At 48.9% G+C, this 15,010-nt stretch overlaps 1 protein-coding gene across 1 annotated transcript in view; it reads left to right on the top strand.

Annotated features, from left to right (window-relative positions):
* The window catches only part of TRIP4 (thyroid hormone receptor interactor 4), a gene marked incomplete at its 5' end in the record, with an annotated part of 32,904 nt that overhangs the window by 14,469 nt on the left and 3,425 nt on the right, over positions 1-15,010 (top strand). Inside the window, one exon of the mRNA XM_009710051.1 lies at positions 13,355-13,457. Coding sequence (XP_009708353.1) covers positions 13,355-13,457 — 103 coding nt within the window. The remainder of the gene's footprint in view (positions 1-13,354; positions 13,458-15,010) is intronic.

The following is a 15,010-nucleotide window of genomic DNA, read 5'->3' as shown; positions in this document are numbered from 1 at the left end:
TGAAGAGTTGGAGAGGCATCAGCAGCTGGGGTCTGTTTCTCATGAAGTGCTCTTCTGGCTTTCCCAAACTCTGTGAGGTTTTTTAGCAAAGAGAGATGCCTGGAAAGCAGAGATGAAGAGAGTATTACTGATGAGGTTGTGTCTCTTCTTAGTCGCAGGTGGAAGGGGGAGAGGTTGGAGTACGAGCAGCAGAGGGAGCTTTGGGACTGGAGTACAATGAAATCTGCAGGAGTATTTGGCCTTGGGAGAGCAAAGAGGAAAGGACGCTGGGGCCAGCATAAGGTTTTTCTTCTGTAACATCCACTAATGTGCTATTTGGTCTTAAATGGAGGTTCTCGTCCTTCTTCTGCTGTTTGTAACAGTGGTGGAAAAATACGTCCTGGTCTCTCACAAGTACTTTTCTGTAACCATTCCTCCTCTTCCTTTGTGGGTATGTTCTTCAGGCATTGGTAAAATGGCTGTGACAACTTCTTACAATCTCGAAATTGTGCTGTAGGTAACAAGCTTTTAATCTTCCCATAGAGGACCCTTGCAATTAGCTATGTTCTCTATAAATTCCACTCAGTTTGCTGGCGCTGCTTGGCTGCAGAGGCACTGGAGTGTAATGTATTCCAGCAGCACTGTTATCAGACCTCTTGGCGAGAGACTTACCTCTCTTCTCAATGCCATGGCAATTCCTAGTTTATATTTCACTGGCTTTTTGCTGCTCCCTTATTGCAAACTATTTATAATTCCTAATTTGTTGCCTTTTTACAGTGGTTCTGTCCATTTTTTTCCCCAAGATCGCTGTATGCAACATTCATTTTCCTAGCCTGTAAAATTGAATTCAGAGATCTGAGTATCTTTCTGAAGTTGGTTTATGAGGAAATGTATGTTTTTGTGGACTACCATGAACCTCAAGTGTATCTGAAGGAAGCTGAGATCAATTTAATTGTGAATGCTAGCAAGACGAAAGAGTGTGCAGCGCCAGCTCAGAAATCCGAGTTGGATCTTACTGGGAGTAGGAAATCCCGGTTGCTCACGCTGATGATTCAGCCCAGGTTCATCAGCAACCATCACCAAAGCCACTTGTCAGCAGTGTAATCCAGCCATTTCTTGGTGTACAAAAACTCCTCCTAGCTTCAGGGGGAGAGGGAAAGGAAGATGATGTGTTTTCACCACTTAATGGCATGCAAAAAACATTAAATATTTTCTAAAGATCTGCAGTATGTTAGCAAGCAAGGTAATGTGATGCAGCAGCAGAGTCCTCCTGGAGATTAAGCCACTGTGGAGCTCTTCTCAGGCACTGTACTTTGACTCACACCTCCCCTCTTCACCAACTCATATTTGAAACTTCTACTTTTTCCGGAAGAAATCATTTCACATATGCAGGGCAACCCACATTTGCAGATTATACCCACCACCCGGAGATGAAGTAGTTCCCTGTCTTGCTCATTGTCTTTTGATGGTGGGCCTATCTTGTTCAGCAGCCATGGAAGTTTGTTTTGAGTCTTGTGACCATTCGTTCCCACAGGCAAGGGAGATTCTTCCTGGTCTGTCCCTCCTGTGACTTTTCTATTATTTCTCGGTCCTTTTGATGCTGTCACCCACTCCCTATTTAGTACTGTCTGTAGATTTAATTTCCTTGGTGTTTGCATCCTCTCTCGGGTTGCTAATGAAGATGTTAGTGGCACCCTGCTGGTATTTTTCTATCATTATCCTCATTTAATATTTCTTTTTACACTTGTGCTCAAGAATCAAAATCAAGCAAGAATGCCCCATTTCGCTGGATGTTGCACCAGCAGACTCAGACCAAGTCCCTGCCCCGAGAGCTTGCATTATTATCAGGGACTGGTTATTTATCCACATTATTACTGGACATGTAAGTTGGGCCTTGCGTAAACCCTTCAGAGGAGTCAGTCTTGCAGCTTTGTCCTGTGTACAGTATTTGAAGACCGATTGACATTGTTGAAGTGGTTTGCAGATCTTCAGGGCCGTGTGAGAAGTAATGACAGAACAGGATCTTGTGTGCAGTAGCTGGCAGGGAGCAGAAGAAGAGCAGAGACGAGACATCCCTGTGATTAAAGTCGGTGTCAACTCAGATGACATTACCCTAATCCCAGTTGTGCTACTTATTGCATGAACTAGTTAAATCCGTTCCTCTGAGTCTCTTTCCCACATGGAAAATAAAGCAGTGCTTCCCCGTCAGAGGTTATTTACACTTAATTTTACTTCTCAAAGCTGTGATCTTTGGATTGAGGCTGCTCTAGGAGCAGAAGTTGTTGTCAAGTAGGGAAGTCTGCCCCAGGTATTGAGTGTCACCTGCTTTGTTCGCAGGGGACTGAAGCAAGAGTTGCTTTCTGAATTCAGCCCTGCTGCTGAGGGCGGGTGGTTGGCTGGTGCCAGGAGATCCCTCTGCGTGTCTCTTAAATCTCAGTATTTCCAGTTGAGCTTTGCACATCTTGCACCTCCTCAGAGCGCGTTCTGGGCTCATTTCCTTCTCTTTTTTGGCAGCCACCCAAAAAGCCTTGGTTGAGACCAGAATGATCCCTTTGTTATGCTTTTCGGCGCTAAAGGTGACCTGGAAACTTTTTTTCCCCGTCAAGATCCGAGTGTTGACGATGGCTTTTCCTTGCTCCGGGGCTGACGTCACCGACACCTTGAGCAGAGGAAGGAGCTGCCTTTCTTTTCCTGCATGAGGTGTCGGTGACTTCAGCAGCGCTCGCTGGGGAAACATGGGATGGTGCAGGCACGGCTTGGCAAGAGTCTAAAGCAAGCAGGGAACTATTTACATTTATGCCATTTTAATGTGCTCTGAAGTCCATGTTCATTTTGCTAATGACTTTGATCTGAGAGACTATTACTTTAACTGGAAAAAGAACATTTCCGCTGCTGCTATTTTAGTAGTTGGTAGGTGTGTTTGGACTTATTTTGAATGCAGGCACGCACACATGCCGATATCTAGATGTAGCTATTACCTCGGGCTGAAATATTGGGTAATTATATTTGACAGGAGTAAAGTGTTTATTTTTCATTTCTAGGTGATCACTTAGTGTCCTAAATCTGCACATGGGAACACATCTAAGCTATTTTTGTGCCATGAGATTGCAACTGCCATTTAAATAGGCTCCATCTTTCCCTCTCAGGAAATTTGTGTTTAATCTCTTGTCCTCCTCTTCCCTCTCCGGTGAAAATAACGTCAAAAAAAATGAGACTCAGGTGCCAGGCATACAGGAGTCACTTCAAATTCTCAAATAGGGGTGAAGAAGAAGGGTAGAAATTCTCTATATTTAGACTCCAGAAGGTCCCTGTTTAGATTATCTCCAAATAAAGGAACAATGGCCCACTGGTAGTATTTTCCTAAGAAAGAAGTTAATGAGAGGGAGAAACACAAACATATACATTGACGTGTACTTCGAAGAACAGTATAAATACATAGAGACTTTTTACAAGGACCTTCTCCCTAAAGTAAAGGTTTCCTAATGTAGGCTCCGAGCGAGACAAATGCTTGTTTGTGCGGTGCTGTGGCTGTCCTGGCACCTTCGCTCGCCCCCCACCAACGGTATATTTGCCTTCTCATTCCTGAGGTTTAGTTATTGCACCTCTACCGATGAATGATTTTTAGCAGGGTTTTGAAGGTTAGATCAGATATACTTCCTTCTGCAGCGATCTAGGTGGCTGTTAATGATTGCAACTGATGAAAGGCCTTTGAACTTTACAGGTCCCTGATTTCTCCTAAGCTGAATTTGTCTTTCACATGTAGCCTGATGCCAGATCAAGTCGTATTAGGCATTAGTCTGGCTTGCAGGGACCTATGGGTGATGCATCTCTTTATTCGGTTTCTCACCACATAAAGCCCCTCTGGTTCATGGTTCTAGGAGCAGAGCAGAGCAGGCATGCAGCTGGTTTGGATTATAGATGGTAAGAGATGGGGGAGTTTTTCCTTATGTGAAGTGCTTTGGTTTTCATCAGAGACTCTTCTAAGGCTCCAGCTGCCTTGCATAAGCCAGCAGGTTTACTGAGGCCACTGCTCAGTCTGTTAAGATGAAGGAGAGATTGTCACTTGATGATGATTAATTTAGGAATGCATTAACATGCCAAAGAAATCGAATGATAGAGGCTAGCTTGCCCTCTCCTCTGGTTTCCTAGACCCTAGGGAAAAAACGAAGCCAAGGCTGAAGCATATGACTTAATTAATGATGACTGTGGACTTAGCCTCTGCTACCATTTCAGCAAACTAGTCAGTGATCTGGGTGGTTTTTTTTACCCCCTTCTTTCAGATGTGGTCACTGATACTTGCCGCTTTCTTGGTGTTTGTTTTTTATTTAATCCTGAAACCAGGGGTTAGATAAAATTGACCTCGATCCTGGCTGCTGCTGAGGTGCCCCACACCCTCACTGTCTGGTTGTAGCTCCACCAGGGTGAGCCGTGACCACCCTTTAGGTGGTGACCCCTAATGATGGGGCAGTTGGCAGCTACAAAATGTAACCACTGTGGTAAATGTATGAATGCTCAAGGACTATGCTTGCCTAAGCTTTCATTGGCATGTCATCGATTTCATAACCCCGAACAGACCGGTCGCTCAGATGCATATCCTGGTTCTGCCGCGTGTTGGGCCACGAGAAATCCCGTCTTGTTGGTGGGATTGAATCAATAACTGGAAGCAGCCACCGGCGTCATACCTCCTCGGGGAGTAGCAGCAAGGGTCAGCGCAGGGAGTGGTGGCTGCTGAAGTAAACCAGGGCAGGGACATGGATGCCTTATCTGCACAGGACTGTGTTCACTGGTTAGGTTTTTTTCAAAGTTTAACTCATCTCTGTCACCTGCTACACTTGACTGTACTGTTTTACCCCTTTGCTTTGCAACTCTGATTTATGAAAGGACTTTATGAAGCTGATTGAAGCTGTCTGACTGTATTAGTAGGGTGCATGGGCTGTGAGCTGCTTGAGCCAGAAGCAGGTGCCCTGGTTTCCCCTTGTCTTCTCCTCCCCATTGCCTCTTTCCTCCTCCTTGCCAGGTCTGATCCGACAGCGTGGGCGGTGGGGCTGCATTGCAGCTGAGGTTAGCTCTGCCTCCACCGTCCCTTGGCACAGGAGGATGAAAACGGCTCTTTCAGCTGAGCCTAGTACACTACCCAATATTTTTCCAAGTCCACCCAGTTTCCCCCCGATGGTCGTCAGGCACTCTATAAACATTTCAGGCCCTTCTTGCGCTGCTGGTGGGGTTTATCATGGGCAAGTGTTTTCTCAGACAGGGATTTGAGCTGCAGAAGGGTATTGGTGGCTGTAGGTCCTGCAACGCTGGTTCAGGGAGAGCGGGGGTATGCAGCGTGCCCAGTGTTTGCCGGCACTACTGAGTCCTCCAGGTCTCCGTGCGAACTGGAGCCCTGGCAGACTGCTTAACGTTTTAAAATCCGAGTGCACCAGCACAAGTTTGAATATTAAATTTACATTTCAAAGTCCTGTTACTACTTATTACATTTTAATTGCTTCCCCTGCCCTTTGAATCAAAGTACAGCTTGTGGTGTAGGAACACGACGAAAGCTGGGCTCAAGGCTGGGAGGCGGAGAACACCCACTGGATGAATCCGACCGGCTGGGGGAAGGATTCTGCGGCGATCCCAGCCTGCTGTGTCTGGATCTGATTGTGTACCAGCTAAGCATGCGAGGGGAAGAGCAGGCAAGGACTGACTGGCATCATTGTGGGAAGAAGGGGAAAGGAAGGCAGGCTAGCAAGACTCCTTGCGCATCCTTGTGAAGGGAGCCTATGCCAGCACATGATCTGCCAGCAGCAGATGTAAGCTCTCAAAAACAGCAGGGAGGATGTTGACTGCAACAATGCATCAAGGCTGCGGTTTGTAACCTCAATAGTAAGGCAGTTAACTTTTTTTTTTTAACAAAGACATTTTGATTGCCAAATCCGTAACCATTAGCAGCTGTGGTTTCTAGCTGTTCCTTCCTCACACGTTGCAGTCTAGACCTGACAGGCTTTCAAACAAAAGTTTGGCTGCCGGCTTTTGTTTGTGTTTCTTTGTGATCCTGCTTTTTTCCTTTTTGCTCATTCTGTTGATTCGGATTGAGCATTGGCATGTATCCCTTTTCTAACCTAGCCTCTGCGGAGCGGCTCCTCTGCATCCATGTGGTCTTCTGTAACCAAGGGCAGCACACGGAGTTCCCCTGGTACATGTTCACAAGACTGCAGTACTGGATGTTTCTGCCTGAGGCTAGAAAATTTGGCATTTCTAGAAAATTGGATCTGCTTTGGGGTTTCTGTTTAGGAAAATGTTGTGTTTCTCACAGGCCAAAGGCTGGTTGGCTTGTACTAAGGCAGAAGGAACAGATCCTTAAAAGATGATGCTTGAAAACATGCTCAAAGCTGAAAGTGTGATGCGAGACCATATCATGAGGGAGATCAAACCTCAGAGTGAAGCACTTAGTGCTCTGCAAGCTCTTTTCAAAACTGCAGGTTTGAGTCAGGAGAAAGCAACACAAAGCAGCAGCAAACCTGGATCTTCTGGCTCAGGCGATGGCTCCTGTTGCCAGTTGGTTGTCACCTTGGGGTGAACGTGCCCTGGAGCACTTCAGGGTGAAGGCTGGGTTGGGAGATTGACTAGATAATCCCCAAAAGTGAATGTCCTTGTAAAGAGGTGGTGGAGACTACGGTTGTTAGAACAACAGACGGGGAAATGATGCTTCAACACCACCCTCCTTGGAAAAGTGACAAGGACGGATGCCGCTTGGGCACAGCAGTTCTTGAAGGCTCGTCCTGCAGTCTGTGAGAAGGGTGGGATTTTTTTTTTTTTTTTCCTTGTGATGGTAAATAACTCCTACCTGCAGGTGGACTGCGGAGCCAATAACTGAGCTTCCAGCACTGGATCAGTTTGGGCTGCAGCTGTACCTGGGCAGCTCCGCGGGGTATCTGCAGGCAGGAACCGGGGTTGTTGCTGAAGGTGCCTGAACTGGAATGGGGAAGTTTGCAGCACCCACAACCAGATAAGCATCATCTCTCTCATTTTTGAGGGCTCCATGTCTCCTGCATCCATATGTCCATGTTGCAGACACTGCAAATGCCCCTCTTTGGCTGCAGCACCCCTGTTGCTCGCCAGAAACTCCTGACTTTCTTTTCCCCTTTGCAAACCACTAAAGAAACATTTTCTAGCTGGATGGTGAGCAATTTCCCTCCGGAGAGGAGGAGAAAATGGCTGTTTAGTAGTTAATTACCTGTTACGTTAGTCTGACAGCTATGAAGCTTATGAGGCATGAAAGAAGAGTGGATCCGCCTTTCCCACAAATCACCAAGAAAACAGGGTGAAGGAAGTTGCACCCACCTCCCAGGAGGATGCCTTGCATCCCGCTCTTCTCCCTTGCACGTGGCCAAGGGGCTTCTCGTAGCGCCCGGGGAAGAGTCCAGTGCGTGTTTCTGCCTGCTGGGGAAAGCTGATTTATTGCCACTGCTGGTTACAGCAACTCTGCTCTTTCGGAGGGGACGCCGTCTCTGCCAAGATTATTTCTTTCCCTTTGAATGCATTTTACGGTGAGCTCTCTTGCCAACACATGGGCTCCGCTTGCTTTTATTCTTTCCAGACAGCGTTGCTTTCCAGCACTGTCTCTTTTATTTCGAAGCTCTTGGAGAACAGCGGGGAAATGAAGGCTGGAGCTGGTGTCCTGGCCCAGCACTGTCTGGCCGAGTGAGCTGTATTTCCCCTGTTGTTCACCAAGGAGGCAGGCCAGGAAAATGATTCAACCCTTTCCATTATTAACCTTGCAGAACATCTCAACCACCTCCTCGCCGTTCAGTGCCAGTGCCCCAAGGCCACCCCCTGGCAGCTGTAAGATGGAGAGGATGGTGGCAACCCACTGAAGGACTACAGGTTCCAGCGTGCAATTCTCCACTGTGCTCCAGCTAACCAGGATGCATACCAGGGCTGTGCGCTCACACGCTCGATGGACACGAAGAGTGGAGGAGAGCTCAGGCTGCATTGCAGTGCTCTGTAGGCCAGCATGTGTAAAACACGGGGGCTATTCCCACCCGGTGTTAGCATTCTGTTGCTTGTGCCATGTTTGCTTGTCTCCTTTTGTGTCCGGAGACCTTAATGAGAGTGAAAGATGCCCTTGAAAGGTCACTAACGAAGCTCATGGGGAGCATCTTGGCTTTGTGCTGTGCTGGGCTGCTGCTCCGTTGCACATGGTGCCTTTGTTCCTTCCTCGGATGCACCGGAGCAGAGCTCATCTTGTTAGGGATGGTTTGGCATCCCCCCCCCAGCATGTTTTCCTTCAGCTGTTTCGATTTCCCTCCCTTCAGTTCATGGCAGTCAGGTTCAAGCGAACGCAGCTTATCAGGGAGGAGTGAAGAAATCAAGGGACTTTGGACAGCCCATCTCATGTTTGGTTTATTTTTTTCCTTCTACTGCCAGGATGGGATGGGGGCTAAGGGTCCCAAACTCTGCATTGTTACCAGTGGTGGTAGGCAAGCCTGCATGGCCCCTGCATCCTGCTGCAGGCTTTACCCAAGTCAGGGAAAAAAATACTTACTTTAACAGATTGGTGGTGGTGGTGGGAAATTAACAGGATTTTTTGTTTCCTCAAATGTCAGAGAAGGTGGGTTTGTGTCTCTGCTGGCTCTGAGTTGGCTTGTCCCCTCCTTTGCTCTTTTGCTGTGGGCTGTGGAGTGGGGAGGCTGGCAGCCCTGCTGCTATTTCTGGTGGTGATGAGCTGGTGACGGGAGATGAAGGATGGCGAAAACAAAGTGTGGAGAACATTCATTAGCAATTATCCCTGCTTGCAGCTTGATTGGGGTGGCTGTTGGGGACATCTGATAGCCACTTAATATATGTTCAAAGCACTGGCGCCAGCAAGAGGGTGAATCTGGTGGCCAGTGTTTGGAAGAGCCCAGCGCTCAGCTCCCTTTTCCAGCTTGTACTCAGGTGCTACATTTAACCTCAAGCTCTTTCTGTGTGTGTTAAGCTGCCTTGAGATCTGCTTTTTTTTTTCCTTCCTGCTAATCTCTTCACAGCAAGGATCTTACAAACCTGTTAGCAGCAAATTGAAGCCCAACCAGTGCAGTCGCAGAGATGGGACAAGCAAGGAGAGTGGTGGTTGCGTGGATGCCAGTGTATGGAGAGCGTATGTGGGGTTTTCGGTTGTGTGAAGCAGTGGGCTGGAGCAGCAGTTGGTAAGCCATGCCGGCTGTTCGCAGCCCACAGAGCCCACCGTCCTCCGAACTACCTCGTCGCAAGCCCACTACAAGGTGGCAGAAGGTCTGAAAGGAGGCTGAATCTTTTTTTTTATGCCGTAGTTACAGTGCATAACCCCTCTGTTTCGAGTTTTCCTGCTCATCTGCAGGATTGGAGGAGGGTGGGTTTTCTCCTTCTTGAGGGACAACCTGGCCTCTGGGCTATACTTGTGGTAGAGGGACTTTTTAGCCACCTGCTCCTAAATGGTGAGTCGCTTCCCAGTAGAGGGAATGTCAAAGCCTGGAGTACTGGCAGCTGTCTTATTTACACCTTCAGGATTATAACGATGAGTGCCATTGAAATTAAGAAGGAACATCCCCTATCAGACTCCTGGCTGGGTTGGATTCTTGGTCTCAGTAGGGAGGGAGTGTGGTTTCCCTCATAAGTTGAACTTTTGTTTAAAAAACTGCTATTGCAGATCCTCTTTACTGGGGATATGCTCTGTCTTCTCTCTCTGGCACCCTAGATGTGGCTTTTGGGCTTTTACTACAAGTCTCAGGTTTGCTGAAGTGCTGATGGGCAGTGGCCACTGTCTGTGGGGTGTAGTAGTTGGGAGTAAATTTGCTCTCCGTCTGCTAAACTTACTGCATTGCAGATTCTAGAGTGACATTACTGATCTCTTACAGCAGAAACATTGAGAAATGAGGTTTTTTACTCGTTAGACACTTGGGCAGCTTTGGAAAATGTAAAGGAGGTAAATGAGTTTCCTGTCTCGGTGGCAGCGTCTCCGCTGAGACCGTGAGTCAACTGAATAGTTGCCAACAGGAGAGGAACCTTTGGCACGAGGCAGGTAGGTACTGATGTCCTAGCGCTGAGCTAAGCCACAGAAAGAGCTGTAGAGGTGGAGGATTGCTGCCATTCAGCCACGCTGTCTGTCTTGATCCTGTTGATGACCAGATGAGATAGCGTAGATAGAATCGGTAGTTGTCTACAGGCGACGTTGCTCATGGTGATCATGCGTGACGTTGAAAGCAAGCGCTGTTTAAGGGACTAAATAGAGAGATTTTGGGTAGGAAATACTAACAGCTCCAGTGACCTCCAGGGAATGAGGTCCATGGGGGTGCTTTCTTAAACACGTTAAATATTGGCAGCTAGTTACAGGTGCACTGGGGAGAGGCTGTGCTCTTGGTCCTAGTGATGTGTCGTGTGGCAAAAGCATATCTGGCTGTTTCTCTGTTCAGTTTGCAGGCAGTGGTTTCAAGAGATGCAGCGGGCACATCTAACCTGTTGCTGCTCTCTAAGAGGATTCTTGGTTCCTACCAGCACCTGGCCATGTGCTCCTGCCATTCACCTGCTTCACTGGACCCTTGTTTGAGCAGTTCAGCCCCTTCACCTGGCAGAAAATGGACTTTAACCAAAACTCTGTAAATTTCTGCAGAGTGATTGAGCTGAATTGACTTGTGGAAGGGATCAGGGGAAGAAAGGAGCCTGACCGTTAGGTTGGCTCAGCATCTTGTGGGAGCTCAGCCTCATCTTCTCCACCTGGGAGCATCTTGTCTCTAGGCAGAGGAGAGGGTTATGGCTTTTTCTCAGCCGTGGCAGGCAGGGATATTCTGCTTTTGTTGTTTACCAGGATGGGATAAGAGGTTTCCAGGGTAGGTAGAATAGGAAACCTTAAATGTAGCGGCTCATCAAGGGACTCCTTCCTTGCCTCCTGGGAGTGAGATGCCAGAGGATGGACTGAGGCTTTTAAAATGCAGGACACAAACAGATTTGGCACAGAAATGTACCCTGGGAGTGAAGATGAAAGGTTGCGGTGTGGAAGCGTAAACCCAAGTCACAGCTGTGGCATCCGCCTTGGCCTTGAGATCGGATTGAGCTGGAAGCTTTTGGAGCTGAAGGTTTGCTCCTGGTTTTAGATGAAAGCTGTCAGTGGAGAAACCAACCTGGCTGTTGCTTTCACTGCTGATGCCAGGGTACCTGTTACGGAGATATTCCCTGTGTGTGGGGCTGTGAGGGGACATGGTGATGTCCAGGTCCACCTAGGAGATGGCTGAGGAGATTCCGGAAGCAGCTGTACTTCAGGCAGCAAGACCCCTACGGTGCACTGGTCCCAGATGCAGAACCTGGCTGAGGAAGCCACTGGCTGAACCACATGTAGTAGAGCGGGGATGGACCAGCTCTGTGACCAGGTTTGGATGGTGGCTTACACCCCATCGCTTCCTGGTGTGACCTTTGGAGGCTGTGCTAGTGTGGGAGCTGCTGGGTATGTCAGGTTCTCTGGCTATGGAGGGGCAACCAGTCACCCGTGTGATGCTGAGAGCAATAAGGCAGTGCCAGCATTTTGCACTCACCAGGCATTGGCCGGGGATATTCACATTGGCTTTTTCTAACCTTCCAAGATCCTCCTTCCCTGCAGATGGGAAATGAAAATCCTTGGCATCGGCATGGAGCAGTGGAAGGAAGTCAAATAATGTGGCTCAGCCAAAAAAAAAAAAAGAGGAAGAAACCTGTCCAACCCCACATCGGTACAGCAGGGCATCCGCATGCGATGCAGATCAGTGCGGCTCTTTCTCCCCTGGTGTGGGTGTTGTACAGAGCAGCTAAGTGCACTACATCTTTCTCTCTTGCTCGGTGAACAGCTCTTACATGCTATTGTAAAATGAGAGGGGCTGGAAATGCTTTCCTAGGTTGATCCAATCCCAGTGTTGGGCTTCTGTAAATCTACCCTAACCACTGGCAACGCTGCCAAACCCTGCTACAGCGCTGGGAGAGCGGCTTGCTCCCTGCTTCCCTCTCCATGCCCAGCTGTTCCAGGGCAAATCCAAACTCATTTTGGCAGGTCGGTGAGAGCTTTTCAAACACTCAGCCTAGGAGTCATTTGTTAGTAACAAATGGGGGATTTGCCAGGACATGCTGCTCCATCTGCTCTGGCATCCTGTCCCCTACAGCAGCCTTGACGGATCTGCTCAGGGAAGGCAGGGAAGCAAAAAAAAAGAAGGCAGTTTTCCCATGGAAGGAAAACTACTTCCACAGTCTGTTTGAACAGGGTTTCCTGGGCTGGAGCACCTTCATGGCATGCCCTTGCCTCTGCGCCTGTCAGCGCAAGGTCTGCAGATAACGGAGAATCTGAAGTGATGGTTGGTATATATATTTTTTATTATGGTTTTGCATTTCACTTCTGAACACCAGTGAGGCTGAGCTGCATCCAGACAGGACTTTGATGCGCTTCCCTTGCTGAGTGGGTTTTTTTGTCTTTTTTCCCACCATGGTTAATGAGAGAAACAATCTGTTTATACTTTTCCTATAAAATTCCCCCATGTCTTCATCGCAGTGAAATCTCTCTGTAGACTCTCTGCGTGGAGCCAGCCCTGCACAGAGACGGCCGGCTTCTCAAGCCATCGTCTTGGCATGTTGCAAGGGTTTTTTCTAGTGCTCACCCTTCAGATGCAGGCAAATCTCAAGGGCTGTGTGTCCCACAGCAGGATGGTGGACACTCTCCAAATCTCGAAGTCTTTGTGTTTGGACTGAGCTTGGTGAGGAAGAGATGGGGATGTATCCGTAGCTGGGACAGCTGCTTCAGTAGAAGAGGTGGCCACCCACCCTTCTGGTGGTCATCGTCTTGGATTTGCCAAGCTGTTTCAGTTGAGGTGCTGGTGTGCTGCCCGTGACTGGCTGGGGTTTAGTGGGGGTACCCACATCCCCGATCAGCTGAATCCAGGAATGCATTGGGCTGAAAATCAGTCCCATGCTTGTCCCAGCACAGAACAGGCAGAGAGCAGGCAAGCTTGGAAGGGCAGGGCCCCCAAACACCTCTCTATTGACACCCCACACTTTAGATCAGCTTAAACCAAGTGTGAAACCACACCTTTTAGGGGGCAAAATGCAGGTCGGTGCTAAGTGGACTGAAAAGGATGAGGGAACACAGAGAAACGGCTTGGTGAGCAGATCCAAAAAGGGAGCAAGCTCTGGCAGAGATGCGGTGAGAAGAGGCTTAGTGAGGGGCTCACTGATTAAGACCCAAACGTGCAGTTGTTTGTTTGTTTATTTTTTTCATTAGAAGAACTGGTTTAATCTGAGCTGCTACAGCTTAGATATAACCCCTCTCTTAAATAACAATTTCTCTGCTCCTGAACGCCGAGCTCTTTCCACACCCGCGGCAGTTGGTCTGACTCTGTTTTGTGTGTATGTCTGTGTTTCGCAGTATCCGGATCTGAGCCAGGAGTCCGGGTCTCCATTTGTCTTTATCTGCACTAATCCCCAGGAGATGGTTGTGAAGTTTCCCATCAAAGGAAAACCCAAAATCTGTAAGTAGTAAAGTTTCCACAGATGCCCCCCTTGGCCTTTCGTGCCTTCTCTCATCACCACTTCTGCTTGCCTTTGCCATATGAGTTCGCAACCTTTGCCCTGTGCTCTTTGATCTGTAGGTGTTTGTTTAATGACTCAAATACATCTGTAGTATTTTTTTCTGTCTTCGGTTCCCCCTTTCCCCAGATGTTGCTTCCTTCCAAATACATGCCTCTTCCTGCCTCTGCAAACACTTGGGAGTCAAAGAGCGCTCATGTCTGCAGCTGATCCGTTTCTCGCATCAGCCTGTGTCAGGATACGAGCTGGTGCGGCGATGCTCAGGTGGATCCATGCTACCTCCTTGCCTGTGGTTCAAAATTACCCTTTCGCCCCTGAGGATGGTGAGGGCTTGAAGCCGCAAGAGCTGCAGGGCCAGATGGATGTTCTCCATCCGCAGGCCGGCAGGATGGGATGTCCTGGCAGAGCTTGCAGGGAAGCGCCACAGCATCTGTCCGCGCTCCACATGCCAGCGTTGTTAGTCCCTTTTATGAGCCACCAGCCCCTCCGCAGGCTGCCAGTTATTCCTGCCTGCTGCTGTATAAAGGATGGAGGAGGGATGCAGCAGCTGGGGAGCCTGCAGTCAGCTCCATCCTTATTAGCAGCCTCCCCACCACACCGCCCAGGGAGGGCATCATACATGCTTTCAGGGGATGTGAAAAATTAATTTGACGGGCTAAAAGCAGCATAAGCAGAAATAGTCTTGGCTGTTTGTTTAGCAGAGCTGATGACTGGGTTTTCTTTCTTGTTTGCAGCGTGATTCTCCAGGAGTAGTTATCTAGCGACACAGGAGCAGCAGGATTTCTCTGGACTGGTTAATAAGGGCTTTTGAAGCACAGTGTAGGGTTATTTCTGTTGTTTTTGAGAGGTTCCCCCCCGCCCCGGCTCAGAGAAGCACCATTCTCCCACAGCTTTGGTCTCTCCCTGGGCGTTGGGGATATTCCTGCCCTGCTGGGGAAATGAGCAGGGCAAAACAATTTGGTTTCTTCCGTGCCTTTTGTAGCAACATCTGTGAGGTGCATTCAGCCGATGGCGACAAACGATGCTTGGTGAGCCGTAGCGCTCAGATCTTGCTAGCGGCACCATCCTCCTCCAGTGACGGGTCTTTCCCAGCTGCTGGTGAGCAGGCAGGGCCGCGTGGAGTTATTTAGGATGCAAACGTCTTTGCTGCAGTAGAACAGCCTTGTCGCTGTCGTGTGCTGGAGCATCTACTCCATCCTTCCCCCACCACCCCCCCCTGCCCCCCCCCCCGCCCCTTGTTTTAACCTTCCCATGCTCTCGTACAGGCTCTCTCATGCCCCTTCACTGCCACATCTGCCTCCATCCGGCTGCAGTTAGGAGGAGAGTTGCCAGCGGCGTCTGAAGGGGAAGCTGCCGTGCGGTGTGAGTGCAGGGCAGCCGGCTTCTGCGCGTCTGCCTCACTGGGTGCAGGTGCTGCCGGTCCCCTCCCCATCTGTCACATCGTCTCCTTTGTGTTGTGACACTTTCCTGCTTGGAGAAGGATCAGTCTAACAGC

The sequence above is a fragment of the Cariama cristata genome, unplaced genomic scaffold, assembly GCF_000690535.1.
Source record: "Cariama cristata isolate BGI_N322 unplaced genomic scaffold, ASM69053v1 scaffold36881, whole genome shotgun sequence".
Lineage (NCBI taxonomy): Eukaryota > Metazoa > Chordata > Aves > Cariamiformes > Cariamidae > Cariama > Cariama cristata.
The sequence above is the reverse complement of the archived record's forward strand: the minus strand, read 5'-3'. Positions and strand labels throughout refer to the sequence as shown.